Raw genomic sequence first — 19,307 nt, forward strand, 5'->3', positions numbered from 1 at the left:
TTTGCCAAAATCCTGCTTTAATAACATGAAGTGCTGAACAGCTCATGCATACAAGGAAGGAGACAAAACATAATAAAAAGCATTGGAGCTTTTTTTTTTTTTCAGTAGAAAGAACGTTAATACCATAGGGAATGAGTTGTGGGGGGGAGGGGGAAAAGTGATGATGGGAATTAAAACAGACCAAGTGTCAACACAAAAGCGCGAGGGCTTTGTGAAGCCCAGAAGCATGGGGACAGCTCTTTGGATATGGTATATTATGCTGGCTACCGAAAAAGGAACAAGCTGTTTTCTGTTTGCTTTGAAGTGAAATATCGCCCCTAAAACAGAATTCACACACTCCGATTATCTCGGACAGTTAAACTCAGAATTTGTGTAGATGAGATAGACTGTAGCACGGCTACTGCAGCTGCAAACCTACCGAGCATAGAGAGGAATGATCTGTTATATGATATGATGTCAAGTGATACTTTAAACTTCCCTGTCTGATTTTCCAGAAATATTGGATGACTCTATTTTCTGGTTGATAAATGCTGGCAGTATGGAGAAAAAGCAAGTGCTCATGAGGGTGTGAAAACTTGAAATAAATGCGCCACAAAGACACCTTTCTATATACTGTCCAAAAACTTTTCACATTTTTTTTCACTCCTTAAATTTGGGATTTTTGTGTCAGTTCCCATGTCATGTATGTGGCAACACATTCAACCAAACCAAAATTCCCTCCTAGAACATCTTGAACAGACACAAACTCATGTGTCTGTTCCACACACTCTTCCTCATGTCACCAGAATGAGATTACAGTACGTGACCGGTTCCACCTGGTTGAGACCGTCTGTGACAGGTTGTGACCAGTGGTGACAGCTAGCGATACGTCTGGAGTGCGGCTACAATGGATATGTGCAGAGACTGTCAGGTTACGAGGTATCACGGTGGGACAAGTGTGTTCCTGTGACAGTCAGGTCTGAAAGATGAAGGATAAACATGTGGTGACCAGGCAGTGTGTGTACTTACTGGTGTCAGTTATGCTCCCTTGGCCCATTAATGTGTGTGTGTGTGTGTGTAGACACAAATACACATAGCAAGGATATGAAACACCTGTCATGTCTTTTACAGTGGCTCGAGGTATGCATCCACCAATGTGCCAGATACCTTCATGTATACTGTCACTGACATGGTGCTGCAGAGTGAAGGAAAAATCGGAAGCAAATAGACCTGTCAAAGTACAACGAACAGTCATCGCTAACATGCAGCAATGTCCCAGATAAACTTGCTGTAATTGAAAAAGAAGAGTTCAGTGTTTGTTCTTGTTTTTACGCAGCTTCTTCACTTCACAGAAGCTATTTAAAGATTCCAAATAAACTTTATCCTTCATCTGGAAGACAAACATGTAGATCTCATTCTCTTCTCTTTTTCGCTCCCTTGTTCTCTTCTCTTCTTTCCTTTACTCCCCCCCCCCCCCTCAACTTCAGTAATCCATTTCCAAACAATGCACACTCAAATGAACTTGAGCACATTTACTTAGGCTGGGGAGAGTGCTCCATCAACATCCTTTTAATGAAATCCTGAGAGCAACGATGTGCCCTGGATGTCTGCCCAAATAGAATGGGAAAGAGAGTAAAGGAGATGGAGAAAGATGGAGAGAGACGTTGAGAGAGGAAGAGTGACATAGAAAGATGGGGAGAACAACAAAACAAGAAAAAAAAAAGAAGAGGGGGTTGGGTGACAGAGATGTTGGTTTTTCAGACACCCATGGGAATGTCTGGTGGAGAGAAAGACACAGGTCCTTGACCATATAATGAAGTTAAACAAAACTTAAAGGAAACATTTAGCTGGAAAAATCAACTGGCTAGAAATGAGAAGTCTGCTGTTGTGTACAGTACCTCTGTCTTAAACCAAGGGAAAAAATTACTAAGAATCTCGAGTAGTGAATCTGACACCATTATCATTGTTAGCTGCAATATGTGCTATGTGAGAATGGAAAGCTTGTGATATATACAGTAACTAAGAGGGGCGGGGGGTTTAGCAGATGGTGAATTGTTTGTCACAGTTGACCATTTGCCATTTGTCACAGTTAAAGGTCCCAAATATGGAATACTGTTCCTCCTGGAGATCATTGTTGATGTATGATTAACGGGTCAATGATTCCCTAATTAGATGTGAGAAAATGTAAGAGCTTGGTAAACACGATTTAGTGCAGGACACCGCAGTTCCATTTATTTCAATACCAGCTGAGAACTGTGAATTTACAGAGACAGTAATTTGTTGCCATTAAATTAATTAGACAACTAGTACGCAACACATACTGTATTTTACTGCTATAACTATACCATTCCAGAAAACATACAGGCCTTGTTACGCTATTCATTGATTTATTGTGTTGAATTAATTTGGCGCTACTCATCCAGAGTGTTTAGGCTGTTAAAGCTTGTCTGCCTTAAACATACAGTTAAAGGCTATGAGAAGCTTTTTGTAGCATCCGCAGTTAAATGCCTACAACGTCATACTGTGAAGGCGCCAGGGAAACCTAACTATGTGGGTTTGTTTTGTGTGATGTCTTGGGGTTGTTTGCAATATTTATGTAGCCCTTTTGATTTCATAATTTGATTTTTTTTTTTCATAGAAATGGCCCACTATCCAGGCTTTTGAACTTTTCTCAGAAAAGCCAATGGAACTATGATAATTTACTTGATTACTTGTTACTTGATACCTTCTGTAACTTCAGATGCTTTGCTCAGTATACAAATATACACCTAAATAGGTTTGGAAAAACAATTTTACCCTATGTTGACCATAAGTATTTTCTCTGTCTTTAATTATTTACTCCATTCCCCTTTCCCCAGCATTATTGGCATCTTATTGTGTTTCATTGAACATAAATTTCAACTCCCTCCCGCACCATTAAATTAGACCTAGCAAATATCCCATCTTACTTGCATTATTCCATGCTAATATTAGAAAGTGACCTTGACCCCATGATTCCTTCACAGGATATGGAAAATAGGCAATTACATCTACAGGCAGTCTTATCAAACTGGAGCACAACCTAACCTGATTTTTCCGTTAATTTTTGAGGCGAATATTGTTTTTCATGTTGTTAAAGCTGCTGCGAAGGTAGTTCCACCTGTTAAATTTTTAAAGAGTAGAAGTTCTTATTTTTAAGAGAAATTACTGCCTTGGTAAATCAACAAATTAAATCTCCCGTTTTGTAACTCTGCAGCGGTGTTTGTCGTGGAGACATTGGTTCACATAAAAGAGGTGTCTCTTTCACAGATTTAGTAGTACAAAAACCACTTCATCGTGATTCCTGCTCAAATGCAAATGCAGTCCAACATCCACAGATGGTGAATCAATGCCCACCGTACAGTGACTCTGACAAACATGACAGAGTGTATAAATCAAGGTGTTTGCTTTGGATGTTTGTTCCCTCTTTGATGCAGGGACCAGGTATGGATCATGTTCCTTTCTTTCTTTTTTTTCCAGAGCCTATACATTATCCTCTCCATATTCATATTCATTTCCTTTCCTGTGTATTGTTCGCTACTTTATTTATCTCAAGAATGAGCAAATTAAACTCTACAATCTGAATACAATTAGCCTGGAAACATCATAATTAGTTTAAAATGCAAAAACAAGAGATAAAAAATAAACTAGGATAAGGTTGGATGTTTATGATTTCGCTGCAATTATGAAGGAGCGTGACAGGGATTCGATTCCCAGCAGCAGTACATCCAGCTTGGCAGGATACCCAGGTGGGAAGGCAGTTGCGGATCGCGCTTGGTCACTGCACTGGTGACTCATATTTATGGGGAGTGGGGAAGTGGGGGGTCTGTGCAGCAGAGTGTGAACCTGTCCATGTGTGTTATGCTTTCCCAGTTAAACTGACAGATGAAAATAAGTACCTAGCATTTCCATGTGTATGTGCTAGCACCTTCCTTAAGTTGACAGGAGCCAGCAATTAAATTTGGGAGACAAGGCGAATAAAAAAAAAAAGTTTGGAGGTTTCTACCATACATCACCCATGAGCATCATTTCAGACATTTGGAGATATCAGTCCTAGATTGTTTTCCAACATGACTGATGTCAAACCACCAGCTGGAAACTATAACCAGTGAGAGCTGGAGAAAACATGAAGTTGAATTTGTGTTGTTCAAACTACAAAATACAAGAACAGACTTTTTTTTTTTTTTTTTTTTTTTTCTTACATCACCAAAGCATGTGTATTCGTGGGTTGTTTTTGAACATCAAAAAATAGCCTACAGTGAGCCTAGGGTTGTCGAATTATAGAGGGAGAGTAACTGACTGACTGTTGTGCATCATCAAAGAGAATCAGTGGATTGCGTCTTGCCTTTACCTATACCAAGAAAGTAAAAAAAACTTTTAATCTTGCAATGTTTTAATATTAGAAAGAGTGGAACATATGTCCATTATTGACAATATGTTGTATGAAATTGCCATGTGGTGTAGTGTGAACTACAGAAAGAATGTGAGATCTGTATTTACTGTCTTCTATAATGCAAGCACTTTTAGCGCCTTGGTAGAAACAACTGTGGTCTTATTCAAATGCTTCCTCACCCAAATTCTGCAAAATATGTATTTTTCACATAAATGTCAATAAACAAAGGAGATGTTGTATTCATTTCCAGTCAGTGCCTATCTGATCTTTGTGTAAATTAACATTTTGCCTGAAGTTGGCTGTGATAATGGGGACATTTCGGGGTGTACACCTACACCTCGCTGTGTGGTGTATGGGCATGGCTACCCGTGAAATGAGTTGTGGCCATCAAGTTGATGCCACAGTGCCTCAGGGAAGATGTGGCAAAAACTGTTAGAGGTTTAATGTCTAGAAAAATATGTATTTTACATTTGAATACAAATGTGATACGTCAGGAAAAAAATCCCAAAGACTTTCCCTTTGTTTGCTATTGGCCTTGTCCATATGGACATTTCTATTTCACTTCTTGTTTACTTAGAGACTCTGTCCCCGTAACTCGCAATGCATAAATATTTCACTACAAGGAGAACAGACGAGCCAAAAAAGTGCATGGGCCTGAAGCCAGAGAGAGGGGGAAAGGATGCAAATAGAAAACAGACAAATGACAGAAACAACAGCACGGTCCACATAGTGTGAGCACTGGAGCGGAGCTGAGAGAATGTCACTCAGGTCACAGGGATTTGACGGATGAGCTTTGTTACTGGCTCCATGTGACCTCGCCTTTCAACCCCTCTCAGCCTCAATGACACAAACAAACAAACAAACACACACACTCATACACACACTCAGGGTAAGGCACCTGAGGGACATATATGTGTATACCCAGGAACGTAGCACAAACACACACACTTCTAACCACATTCCCACTCAGTCACAACATACAGTACACATCGCGTGACATGCAAGGCAATGACAGCCTTTCCACATCGTCAGCTGAGGCACAAGCAAAAATTCTTGACCCATACATGATCTCCTCACTATAGCCCTGTGGGCATGAACCCTCAATAGTATGGGTAACACCACTTGTCTAAGCTGTTATAGACTTGGCACGCTATACTTGCACGTCAGATTTTGGAAACCTATCCGCACACACACACACACACACACACCCACACTCCCTATTGGCCACTTGCTCTCTTATCTTTGCCACAAACTGTGCATTAAACCCCATTGACCCCACACAGATCTCTAGCTTTCACTCACCCATGAATACAAAACACACAATGAAACATATGACCCATCAACGCCGCAAACAGGTTGAAGCATCATTCGTCACATCTTCAGAGTATGCCATTCCGATGTGCCTTTGTGATGCTCCAGGGAAAGACTTGAAATGGGAAAGAAGTGGACAACTGATAGATGAATGGATATGTGGATGGATGGGTCCTTAGATAGATGGATTGGTGGACACAGAGAGTGATGTGAATGTTCCTGGATTGTTAGGTGTTAAAAAAATGAATCCTCTCCTCTGTCAGGTAAGGAGGGTCACTCATATCTCACCTGGACTTGCGATGTGCCCCTTACTACTTGTTAAACCATGAAACCACGTATATGTAATCAGGCAGCGATCAAAATACAAACACCAGAATGCCACAGCTGCAATGAAACATAGTCTTTAAATTAATTAGCACACATCACCTTAGCAAGACCAGTGCAGTCCAAGCATTGTCCTGTGAGCCTAATTAATCACGACTTTGGTGAGCAGCCAACAGAGAGGGAGGACAGCCCCCTTCTGTCTGAAACCTCCACAACATTGCTCCAGAGTGAACCCACATCCAGGGTTAACACAATTACCAGCATGTCCTCCCAACCATACATCCAGCATCACACCACAGGCACTATAATTGGTGTGCCCAGAATTGCAGGGAAAAATTAGAAAAGCAGTAGAGGGAAAGAGGTGATTAATTTGCTGGAGGAGGAGGTCGATGGCGATGTAAATCACTGCATGTCAGCGCAATTTAATTTCCCTGATTCCCTCAGCCTTGTCTGCCACGCTAGCCTTGCTCACTGATTGGTTAGCGTCAGGTCATAGCTAAAGAGGTCATGGAGTGAAGGGCAACATGCATAGCTTAATTACAGTAAAGGACCATGTACAGGACCTGTGGACCCTAACTTCCCCCCACGCTTGTTTGCATGTTCCCCATAATACAGGTGATAAGGGATCAGGAGGACAGGTGAGATAAAAGTCTGTGGCAAAATCTGCTAAGTCTTGATGAACTGTCCTCACACTGTACATAAGCTGATAACATTTACTATTTAAGACCTTGACTGAAATATTGATGGACTCAACCTCTTGGTATGTGGTGGGATATGAATAAAACTGCTCTTTTGAATAGGAAGGAACAAAAAAAGTTATGGAATTGAAGATTTAATCTGGATGCTCATGATAATAAGGTAGCACTCAGTACAAGAGTGAAGCACAGCCAAAGCTTTGATGTGCGCATTTTAAAATCTCTATCAGTAAAAAACACACCATCGAAAAACCTGAACGTGTTACCATCAAAACAACTCGCCAGGTTCAAACTTCAAACCTCACCTTCTTTATTGACTCTCCAGAAAATGCCCTCAAGGAGACTTTGTTTGCATTAAACAACATCAAAATGCCGACCACAATCTATAATCCAATCCCCACCTTTTACACTCTGTTTTATTAGCAGGTTCAGCGGCGCAGACAACAGAGGTGCTGCTCCTCTTTGTTGCTCAATAAGACCCATTCAGCAAGGTTTAGCCACAGGGGTCAAGCATACAAAGCAAGCTATTCCTGGGGAGCAATTAGCTCTCAGCCAAACCAATGTGAGGTCATATCTCCTCTAGCCCCTATGACACTTCCTGTTCAACACCTAGCCACCACCTTCTGCCAATCAGTTGTGTCCAAAGGGCTCATGTTGTGCATGTTTGTTTGTGCATGCAAGCTTAAGTAATAATTCTTTCCACCCGAGCTAAGACACAAAGGGTAAATAAAAAAGAAATAAAGTTCAATGTGCGTTTTGTATCATTGTTTTGTATCTTCACAGGTACTTGGATAAAGACAAATTATTTTGAGAACTCTCTTTTCATACCCAGGTAGCACTGATTCATAGTCTATTTTGACTGCATGCTTTTGATCTAAAGTTTTGCATGTGTTGAAATACCTCTGATGCAAATCCAAAAATAGGCCCCTTTTCATAACCTAATATATTCATATTTATTCATAATATATACAGAGCTACCACAATCCTGTACATTCACAACGTATACATCATTTTCTGAAAGAGTCCCCAAGGTGGTTTTATGAAACAAGTGAAAATCTCTTCCCCCAGGTAAGACTGGCAGAATAGGATGCGTAGGTGCGCTGGAAGCTGGTGACCCAAAATAAGAAGAGGACACAACATGGCTCAGTGAACTGAAAGATAAAAGCGTATGGCAAAAAATGCATAGCTATTGTAAGTGTATTCATATTGTAAGTTTATAGAGCTCAAGATAAAAAAAATCTACTTTTAGGTTAAATAATATAGAACCAGCAACTTTATCCTCTATAGAACAGAGTCTGCAGAAGACCTCATTGTCTACAAACTGCATCTACAGGAAAACAAGCTGATTTGCACCAAAGTCTCAAAGCAGAGTCAATGAGGTGATACTTGCATACATTCACATGCACACCCACCCACACATCTATGCCTGTGCATGTACACAACATTGTTTATATGCTCTCACACACACACTCAAATAAAAACACACATACAAACTCAGGCGTGCCGAGAGTCATAATGACCTGCACCCTGTGTTTGCAAGGGTGTAAGAGTGTGTTTTGAATTAGGAAGAGGAGAGGCAGAAGATGAACTAACGATGGCTGCTAATAATTACAGATCTGTAGTGTGGAGGAGTTAATGAGGAGCCAAAGCCTCCCATGATGCCCCAGTAATAATAAATGAGGAGTGAGAGAGAGGAGGGAGGGAGAGAGAGAGGGGATGGGAGCTGTCAGTTTGAGAGGCCGCAATGCCCTTTGGTTTCTCTGCACTCTGGGCATGTCAACGAGAGAGGAGCCTTCCCAGAGGAGACTTGTCTCCACACTAATGAAGATGTGACAGACCTCCGGTCCGTGACTTGCAGAGTATAGGGAAGACGAGGAAGGAGGATGAGGAAGAACAAGAGAGCGACAGCTCACATAAAATGAAAGGCACTGAAAAGGTGAAAGGTTTCTAAAATCCTCAAAAAGAATGAGACAGCGTCAGATAGAAGCAAAACTGATTAGACTGATAGGTGATGTTTTTAGGATATTTTGGTCGCTGTATGTTTTTTTTTGTTTTTTTTAGATTGACAAGACACATTGCAAGTACTCACCAGAGAGCTGGTATAGCTGGGATCAGAGGTGTCATCCTGCAGGTAGCGTGACAAGCCGAAATCAGACACTTTACACACCAAGTTGCTGTTGACTAGAATGTTGCGTGCAGCCAGGTCACGGTGCACATAGTTCATTTCTGAGAGATATTTCATCCCGGCTGAGATCCCACGCATCATTCCAACCAGCTGGATCACTGTGAACTGACCATCATTTTGCTAGAGGACAGAGAGGACAACAAACGAAAATGGGTATTTAGATTTTATCTTGGCATGATTAATATAAATGAGCATAGCTAGAGGATAGAGAGATTTCAGCAAATGCTAATATTACTGCTTTTAATGATAATGAGCTAATTATGTTGGTTCTTCACTGAATCATAGATATAATGTTGACTAAAAATCCCAGGCGTGAATGTTGTAATTTTAAATACCTACCTTTTAAATGTGATCCTCTATTGAATAATTTCAATAAAAAACAGATTACATGTTTGTGGTATTTTCCGATATATTATCTAGACAACATGTAGTCTTGATATTTCCAGAAATGTAGTAAGCATCACGGCTGCCCAGTGGGACTCTTATTATCAAATTAGAAAAGCCTTGTTGTATATCATTACTAACACAGCCGGAGGGTATGCACATACATTGGCATGAGGACAAGATGTGTTGTCACATCTAGCATGTACTCAAGTGACGAACAGCCTTATCTACCGCTTTGCTCATCTATTTCAGCTTGGAGCTTCATTTTTTCAAAGCAAGTAATTATGTTCATTTATTTCGGGTTAGGATTTTTTTTTCTTTCCCTTTGTTTTAATTCATTTGTTGTTTATACTTTGCCATTACAAAATCTACATCCTGAGCTACTTTCTCGCCTTTCAAATACTCATAATGTCCAGAGGAGTATACTTGTATTAGATAAGCAAAATGGATTCCTGAAGCAAATCTCGCTCATTGTGCAGTGTTAAAGCATTGTTCCATTCGGGCATGCAGGCATTCCTCTCTTTAACATCCATGCGTGGTGCCCCTACCCCTGTGTGAATGCTCTGAAGAGCAAGCTTTGAACCCCTGAAACACAGTAACAAATAAGAGGGTAAGGGAGATCGATGGAAACACTAGTCGGATGTGGCGGTTAGCAAAGCCAACTTCAAAGAGCCCCTTTAAACCCACCCTAGATCAAAGCGGAATAGAACACCAATCCATGAGATTGAAGGAGGAAAAAAGCGAGTTGAATATTGATTAAGCTGTATGTCCGCTCAATACTGAATATAAAAGAAAGCGTTAGGAGTCCATTAATAGCTCCAGGCATTAATAGAGAAATTAAAGGCTGATAGGGCTAGCTAGTGTGGAAGTGTTTTAAATTAAGAATGATTGAAATCATGTTCATTGTCATGAAACATATACTCCATTGGCAATGGATAGGTTTAGAGGGCTGAATCCAATTTGTATTAGGAGGCATTCTTAGCATGAACATCTTTTCTGGGATTGCTTAACAGTTCATTTCCAATTTGCTCCTCAATTCCATAATGCAAGCTTCTAGTCAGCTCCTGAATGTGACTCTTGTCGATCTAATGTCATAGTCTGATCACCGTATATACAGTGACTGTTTGCAGCTTGATATGATAGAGTGCCTATGTGTTCAAAAATCACTCACCCTGAGGAATGAGTCGAGGGCACCATTCTCCATAAACTCTGTGACAATCATGACTGGACGGCTCTTTGTGACAACTCCCTCCAGACGGATTATGTTTGGGTGGTCAAACTGGCCCATGATTGACGCCTCAGACAGGAAGTCTCGCCTCTGCTTCTCCACATAGCCTGCCTTCAGGGTTTTGATGGCTACATAGATCTCCCTCTTACCAGGCAGCTTCAAACGGCCCTTGTACACTTCTCCAAATTCACCTAGTGGGGTAAACCAGAGAAGCACATGGTGGCTGCTCAGCTGGAAACAAGAACTGATCAACTTTTGGTCAAAAAGTGATCAGACAAAAGCTTAGTAGAGTTGATTAGATAAAAATCTACTTGCTTATTTTATCAAACTTGTTTTCATCTCATGTCCCTGGCCATACATATTACCCAAAGAGCTATTATAGCTCTGATCTTAATTTAGTCTATATTAAGCATGCTAAGTGTTGCCCAGAACTCCAGTAGCATTGCTCCCTAAACGTATTCTTAACAGTATGGCTCTTCTGACTCACAGTAGTCATCTATCCTAGAAGCCTGCCAAGTGGCTCCATATTCCCCGATCAAAAAATAAAAGGCAAACAATATCTGGTAAATATCTGGAACTTGTTTGATTAATTATCACCACCTCGCTGTCCTGCAGAGAGACCACACAGTGAAATCAACAAAAACGGAAATCTTTAATTGGTTAGTCCCCCTGCATCCTTATCCCTATCCTATCTCTGTTACTTCCTCACACCTAGCTTGCTGAGTAGGCCGGTCGGCAGGAGCTATTCTAGGCCCAGTCTCATTACCAGGGGTATTTTAGTGTCTGTATGAACCAACACGTACTGTAGGTTATCAGCAAGCCCTTCGTGCTGTAAAGAAGGTGTGTCCTGTCCCAAAAGGAAAAGGACATATTGGAGACACTTGGACCTAGGCTTATTTTAGCCCTCAATGTTTCTTAGAATATACCTTAAAGCAATCAGCAATTAATTAACAGTTTATCAATTTTAACAAACACATGTTCTGAAACAAAGACAGAAAACAAATCCATATCAATCCATTTTACATGTAAAGTAAGTGAAAAGGGATGATGCAAGGTAGAACATGTCAGAGAGCAACACTAATAGGATCCAAAAACAGAGAAGCACAGGGAATAGGCCGCAAGGCCTGAGTTATTTCTAATGCCATTAGGTCCCAGGGTAGCTGGCCTATATGCTGCTCGTGCACTTGACATGGGCCCCTGACATGTACCCATCTGATGTGGTTGCCAAAAGGGCTGGGCTTTACGACCTTGAACAGATTCAGGCTAAACTTGTTTGCATGCAAGTACACGTATGTAAACATACAAAATACAGAAATACATTCAAATATGGCAACTTACATTCACTTTGCATACCCACAAACTTCAGCACAACATCCATTAACTGTACCTGCACCGATGACCTCCTCGATCTTGACAGTGGAGACGTCGATCTCCTTGGCGAATTCGCGGACAGCTTCATTGGGGTCCTCGTATGTAAAGGGGTCAATGTAGATCTTCATCCCCGGGGAGCCTGAGAAGTGGGTCGGGCAGCCCAGTGGGGAGGGGCAGTTAGACATGTCGGCTCTCAAAGAGAGTTCTAGAACAACCAAAGTGCCCAGTGAGCTTTCCAGAAGAAACTGTTATTCTTTTTCTTTTGGCTCATGTCTTGTTTTAATGGTTGATGAATGCAATTACCCTTCAAGACGTAGCTTAAATCACAATGTGACACAGCATTACTTCCTATCAATACACGCTTTTAACAGTGGTAAATGATGATAACTCCATTTGCTCTATAGGCCTCCTCAGAGACAGACAAGAGCACTTCAGTATGTAAATGAATATTAACGCGTTGCTGTCACATATTAAAAATATAGGTGGATGATTAAAGAAACCGCTTTAGTTCCGAGTATTGTGGACAACAAAATAGTGGTTTGATGATTCAGTGTTTGGAAGGGGGAAGCAGACCAGAATATAAAAGAAAAAAAAAACAGTGAGAAAGAAAGATGAAGGGATAGTAGGAGGGATAACGGTATATAGAAAGAGTAAATGTAGACAGATTTTTTCTACCCTTTTATCCCTTACCCTAGCAGTCTCTGCTCTTTGATAGTGGTAGAACCAATTTCCGCACAGCCTTTCCCTATAGGAGCTCATAAAGAGATAAAACCACTGCGCTATCAACTAGCTCTTTATGCCATTCTGCGATAGGTGAGCTCAGTTCACAGACGTCAGCAAACAGAGGACAGATTTTCTGTGTTGACAGACTGGGTGGGGAGGACTGCCGAAAAACACTTGTAAACACATTCAATACACACTGACACAAAATGGACATTACGGCAAGCAAGCAGACGTCAAATCATCATTTCTACAGTAACACCCAAGGGCAGCCCTCTTTCTCGGAGCTGTTTAGTCAAAACCTTGGCAGCCATGATTTGAATAAACCCATCTCCATCAAGTCAATTTGTTGCTCATTTGCATAAGCCACATAAAGAGATGGTGGGGTCTCAAGAGACAGAAGGAGGATTTAAGGCCTGGTCTTGGGGGGATCAAGGTGCCTCACCTCACTCACCTTGCTCTTGACTAGAAGCTGATTCTAGTTACTGTACTAATTGCCTTGAACCCTGTCTGTGTGAATGTAATTGCTCATTAGAGATTCCATACAGATTGGATTCAAGTTAATCCATCAGAGGGTTTACAGCTTTGCATTCCATAAAGACGTTTTATTTACAAGTGTCGCCAAGCTGCTCACTCAGCAGCACCACTGGGTGGGACTCAAAATCTCAGCAGGGAACATATACAACAACAAACATATGAGAACTCACTCAAAATCTCTAGCACGCTTTTCCTTGTACACACACGTGAACCCATTACTTTCTAATCCACAGTCCAGAGCCCACTTTCATGTATAATTTAAAATGCAAACAGTTTATCTCGCTTCCTCCCTCTGGTACAGCCCTGGTTAACTGGACTCATCTTTTTATGGCCAACAGATAAAAAATAGATCCCTGCTTTAATATTTCATAGGTCCTTCATCTGAGTGCATGAAGCAAATGTATCCAAACGTCAGTTCTATTTTTACCCAACATAAAAACACAACAACCCTGTCAGGAGAAAATGTATGGCTGCTGCAAAGACTCACGGGCATACAGTATAACACACAATATAAATTCCTACCTTTTTCAATTAGATGGCCACATATAATGCCTAAACGGGAAAAATGGATAGACTCATTAATTAGTTGAATTTAGATTATAAATCTCAACAAAATCTCCAGTCAATGACACAATTGCTGGAACAGTTAAGAGTATTTAGTTGACCAGCATTATATATTACAGTTGACTGCACTGCACTTAACCATGTTATTTTCACCAATGTCTAGCATTTACCCTGCTATTAGTTTGCCCTGCTCATTTACTCAATGGCCCTAATGTATCCACAAATCAACTGTACCGCAGTAATGCTTTCATTAATCTATTACCGGCAATGGGTACAATCAAATTACTGCTTCTACTATACAGAATTTACATATTGCCCAAACACAAACAGCAATGTCAAAGTAAAACTGTAGCTCCATAAATGCTCATCTTTTTAAGTTAAAGGAACTTGTTCATATGCAAGTCTATCACAAAGGAAACATAACTTCTTCTAATTCCTTTTGCCTGACAATATTTGTAATTTAGCCATTTCTGTATATAGCAATTATATGTTTTATGTGATTATCCACTTGGAGAAATTAACATAAACAATTACAGGACACTGTATGCCTATAGTGAATACATTCCCATTTCATGTCAGTCCAAGATGCACACTAATCTATTCTGTGGCTCTGAATATAATGAGTTGAGTTTACTTCCTAAACACAAACTAATTATCCATCATTTGATGTCAGAAAATCATTTGTCAGACACCAAGTGTGGCTTATTAGTATGGAAATCACAGATGGGATCTAAAAATCATCTGGGATTAACAGTCACATTTGTATAGATAATGAAACGTTAGATCTGATTTATCATGCACGTGGTGCCTTCTGCAAATCTTCACATTGTGAAAGAAAATTCTGATCAGCAAAATAAGAATAAGGCCTGTATTGTTTAGAATGATGAACGAAAAACGTCACAACTATCTACAGATGCTTGTCATTTTTGTTTTGTTTAGTTCACACACAATAAAGTGACATATATGAATGCAGTGTGCACTGACAGAAAAATAAGAGATAACTCAAATATAAACATATTTGGCATCTAAAAACAACCAGATCTGTTAAATGGGTTTTCTAATCTCATTCTCATTCAGTGTGAGCACCAGATGCTGAAGCACAAACAACAGCTGAAGCTACAGAAGCGACAAACAGGGTTCCAACATTAGTGATTTAAGGATGTGTTGGTATTCATATGCAGAGAAGCATTAGGGCGTACAGTAAACATGCAGCGTTTAGAAATGTCTAGTCTGTTAATGTTGATGGGTTGCTGATGTGTGGAAAAGAGTAAAAGAGAATGAGAAAAATTGTGGTTTGTGAGGTGTGTGTAATATGTAGGGATGAACACTTGTAATATTTATGATGTGCTGATATGACCAATTAAAACATACAACAACAACAAAAAAAATCCCCACACAAGCAGCATTTGATTAATCCGTAGTAATGATGAGTGTGTTTGTGTGTGTGTGTGTTCCAATCTGCTTGTCATGACATCCCACCCAGTGTTTGGTATAATGGTAAAGGTCTGATTTTCATAACCATGATCATTCAGCCGCACTACTGAATTTACAGTATGAACAGCATCCCTCTTGATGCCTGTCACATTAGGTGGGCTGGAAATGAGGAGACATCACCTGACGTGTGTGGCAACAGCTGAAACAGTAGGCAGCTGGGTGAAAGCTGGCACATTTTTGGAGTTTCACCCAAAACAATTGGCTGAGTGGTGCTGTTTTATTGTTGCGTTGAATACTGTAATTACAAAACTGTCAGTCAAATCTTGAGAGAATGGGAGAAAACAATGCATCGTGGGGTGGGGGATTACTTCATGAGTGTTTGGCATTATGAAGGTTGAAGGAATAAACCTATGAATAGGATCCCTTATCAGCGTTTTATTTCCTCTCCACTTGAAATTGCTCATTTGATGATCAGGGCTGCAAGCGTCTCTCATCTTTTGTTTATTTTCCCCACTTATGTTAATTGCATTTGGTTTTCTCAGAGATAGCCTGTGACAAAACTGACTCTTCTGCCCACAGCAGTTTTAATGAGTCCCGGCTGCCACTGTTGTAGCTTTGACACAAAGTAACTGTGTTGAAACGCTTTGCTGTGTCAGGCTCAACAAAACTCGATCCCCTTGAGTGGGCCCCTTTTCAAACTGCTAGGTCGGCAGTACATGGGGCTTTCATTTGAGGTACAAAACTCCTACACACCCTTTTGTGTGTATTAGTGTGTGTGTCTATTTGTCAGAGGTTATATATGTGTCCCTCCAGGCTCCTTCAGTCAGTGCCAGGGGAGTGCTTAAAACATGACTCAATCATAGCTATTGTACAGCCCTGAGAGATGTCAGTCAGTGTCACTGTGCAAAGGAAGGAAAATGTCATTTACATCAACAGACACCTTCTACTTAAGGTAATTTCTCCTTTACCTTACCTCCTTTTCACTTCTGTATTATGAAAGACTACATGATTTACACACATGTCTAACATCATACATGACAGCAGAAGAAGACTGGGAAAGGAGAAATGGAGGTCAGAACAAAAAACTAAGAGAGCACATATATTCACCAAGGCTTCACAAGTGTTTAAAAATATCTGAACACAAAGTATTAGGGCTTTTTGCAAGGATGAATTTTGCTAAATTTAAAGCAAGTAGGACTGACACTAATTTATGGCCAGTTAATTTTATCATATGACTGTAATGCAACCTATACCTGAAATACCATCATATTTTTGTATGCATAGTATGTGCATGTGTCATCTAATTTCATTGCAATTGCACAATTAATTCAGGAGATAGTACAGTATATGTATTTATCCGGCAACCAAATTCAAAAACAGCAAATGAAGAGGCAAATGAATAAGAACTATTATGTATGTATGGTAAATATTTGATTAAATTAGTTGAAGACTAAAAAAAAAATTCTACTATACAAATATATTTCTATTGTGAGAATTGACATGGCATATACTGATGAATTCATCTTGAACTACATGAAATCCTGGAAAAGTCTAACAGTTCTGGAATTGAGTGAAAATGTGCTTCGTAAACATTTATGATGTGATGGCCACCATGCGGCCAAAATCTTTTACAAAGTTTTTACAAGTCTTGAGGTATGCTGCTAATTAACAGACAAGTATACGAACACGAACCACTGGTTTGCTAGTAAAAGGATCATAGTAGTAGGGTAGACTCACCTCTTCCTGTGCTGTAATGTTGCAGCTTATCGCTGTACACTGCTTCCTTGGTGTATGCCCTTTTCCTAAGGGATCAATGAATATTGAGAGAAGAGAGAGAGAGAGAGATGACAGGATGAAAGGAAGGGTAAACGAGGCCTTATTACTGTTCATGTATCTCTGTAAGGACTGAAAATGACGTGGCTGAAATTGAATCAGTCGCTGAGTCTTAGCAGTGGCAAACGAAGTTTATGAAAATGAGCTGATTTTTAATTAGACCTTGATAGGATCTCTCTGCTTTTCATCTGTCTCCTCTGCCTCAGCATCAAAAGAGCCTGGCCCATTTGATGAACACTTACTTACTCAAAGTTGCACACAGCACTGCAGAAAATTCGACTTTCATATATCTAAAGAGGAGCAAGATAGGAATGTGACAATGTGACAAACTGATGCAAAATTAAATTGCCTTGACTTAAGTAAGTTAACAGGCCAAAGTCAGAGCTGTTACGTTCTCTTTGGAATTGAGTATGTCAGCTTTCCTTTCCATCAAATCTATTGCTATTACTAAATACTCTGTGTGTATGCATGTGTAAGAAGCTCACACATGGTCCAATGTATAATCAGGGGTGTTGCAATGTCAAAGAATGTCAGAGTAATATCAAGATTAATTTTCAAGACATATCTTTGTTGAGTTTTATGTTGGTATAAGCAAAAAGCACATACCAAAGTGATCATGTGTGGTCAGATTCAGATTAAGAAACTGTACTGTACATCAAAATGTGATGGAATTTTGTCTTCATGCAGTGTTGCCATCTGTCTTTCAACAGTTACTAGGAAATGGAGAGCATGCAGGGCTACTATATTGGGTAACATGATTGGGTAGGTGTTCATGTTATAGTGTCTACCCCATGCATTTGCGAAAGTTCTCTAGGAAGCTTTATGGTGTGTAAGGGAAACTGCCATTACAACAGCAAAGGTTGGCTGGATTTTCATTTTGAGGTGAAAAAATTGGGAGCCTGAAAAGAAGGTAAATTATAGATATTTTAAGTTTATTTGTCAGGGACAAATATAGCAATGAACTCACTTGCTTAACAGCAGATTTGGCATGTATTGCAAGAGAAAGAGGAAGGAAAATGTAGTTACCTGCTGCACACAATGGAGATAGCAACAAGGGAAACAATGAAGACCACTCCTGCTGCCGCTGACCCTGCAATCAGAGGAAGCTGTTCCCTCAGCTCCGACTTGAAGTCATCTGAGTTACACAAAGAGAAAGACAGACAGACAGATATTGAGAACGGCTTAGGTAAAGCTTAAGGAGCACGACTGTGTTTATTTGGAGGTGTGTGGGAATGTGTGTTTTGGGGCGGGTAGGGGAGAGATAGGGAGACGAAGAGGCAGAGCAGGATAGTTAGACTGGGTGTACTGATGGATAAAGAAAACATATAGATCTCTCTGCTGAGAGGTGCTGACTGAAATCCAGCGAGCTTTAGTGAGACTGACTGACAGGTTGTGTTTGATAAACTGGGAGAGAGACAGAGAGACATAGAGAGAGAACCATAAGACTGATGGTGACAAAGAGTGAGGGGGGCCTCTCAGCCTTCTCTGTTGCCATACCTGTCAGAAAAGAGCGGACAAGAAAGTGCACCTTGGAATGTTGTTTCTCAGGTGTTGAAAAGGAAGTCATCCACTGCCAATCACAAGTCTAGCCCAAATATGTCTTATGTACATAGCTGGGGCAGGCTGATAGTTCAGACTACAGCCTAAATGCCCGTCTAAAAATGCTACACAGCAGAATCCTCGGTTATCTTTTTGCGTGCCTGTCTTCCCGCGACTTTGGCACCAGCAAACACTGTAGTTAAAGCAATGCATGATTTAGCATGCTGCAGGCAAATCAGCAGCTTCTAAATCCAATCCCCCGTATAGAATGGGCCTATTGGATTAAAGTGATAACGGGAGAACTAATGCATCTTTGGAGCAGTGTGAGAGCTGGGATATATGAGGAAACTCAATGTGACATCAATTGCTCACTCTTTTAACTTGAACATTTATCAAGAATGTTTCAACCAAACAGTGTGAATGATGTTCTAGCTACTCAAGCTTGCAGGCAGTTTTCTCTTTAGATGCATATTAGGCGTGAGAGGTCCAGATGAATCTCCTCTTCACCCATATGAGAATGGTGATTTTCCCTGACAGCCAGAAATCACGCAGCTACCTGCTCCAGTTGTAAATAGGCTCCTATTACAATCAGTTAGCTCTCAAGTCCTTCGCCTATTAGAAAACGGGAGAACTGTGACATCAGTCACCTTACTGATGAACCAATCACCTCTTTTTCATCACACCTGTCAATCAAGTCTACACTACGTGAGTATGTCTGTTTGTGTGTGCAGAGGTGGCAAAAGGACACCTTGTGGAGGTGTATGAAAACGTGCTGAAAGGAAGACAAAAGGG

General features: G+C 40.5%; 1 protein-coding gene across 3 annotated transcripts in view; it reads right to left on the minus strand.

The window, feature by feature from the left end:
- Positions 1-19,307, minus strand: part of LOC122993537 (ephrin type-B receptor 1-B) — a 163,150-nt gene that overhangs the window by 12,160 nt on the left and 131,683 nt on the right. For 2 of the 3 annotated variants that reach the window (XM_044367784.1, XM_044367786.1), the window contains exons 8-12: positions 18,003-18,111; positions 16,881-16,945; positions 11,905-12,093; positions 10,461-10,708; positions 8,810-9,025 (exon numbers count right to left, since the gene is read on the minus strand). In XM_044367784.1, coding sequence (XP_044223719.1) covers positions 8,810-9,025; positions 10,461-10,708; positions 11,905-12,093; positions 16,881-16,945; positions 18,003-18,111 — 827 coding nt within the window. The remainder of the gene's footprint in view (positions 1-8,809; positions 9,026-10,460; positions 10,709-11,904; positions 12,094-16,880; positions 16,946-18,002; positions 18,112-19,307) is intronic. The other variant, XM_044367785.1, reaches the window with a different exon arrangement.

This window comes from Thunnus albacares, chromosome 12 (assembly GCF_914725855.1).
Source record: "Thunnus albacares chromosome 12, fThuAlb1.1, whole genome shotgun sequence".
In the NCBI taxonomy this organism is placed as follows: Eukaryota; Metazoa; Chordata; class Actinopteri; order Scombriformes; family Scombridae; genus Thunnus; species Thunnus albacares.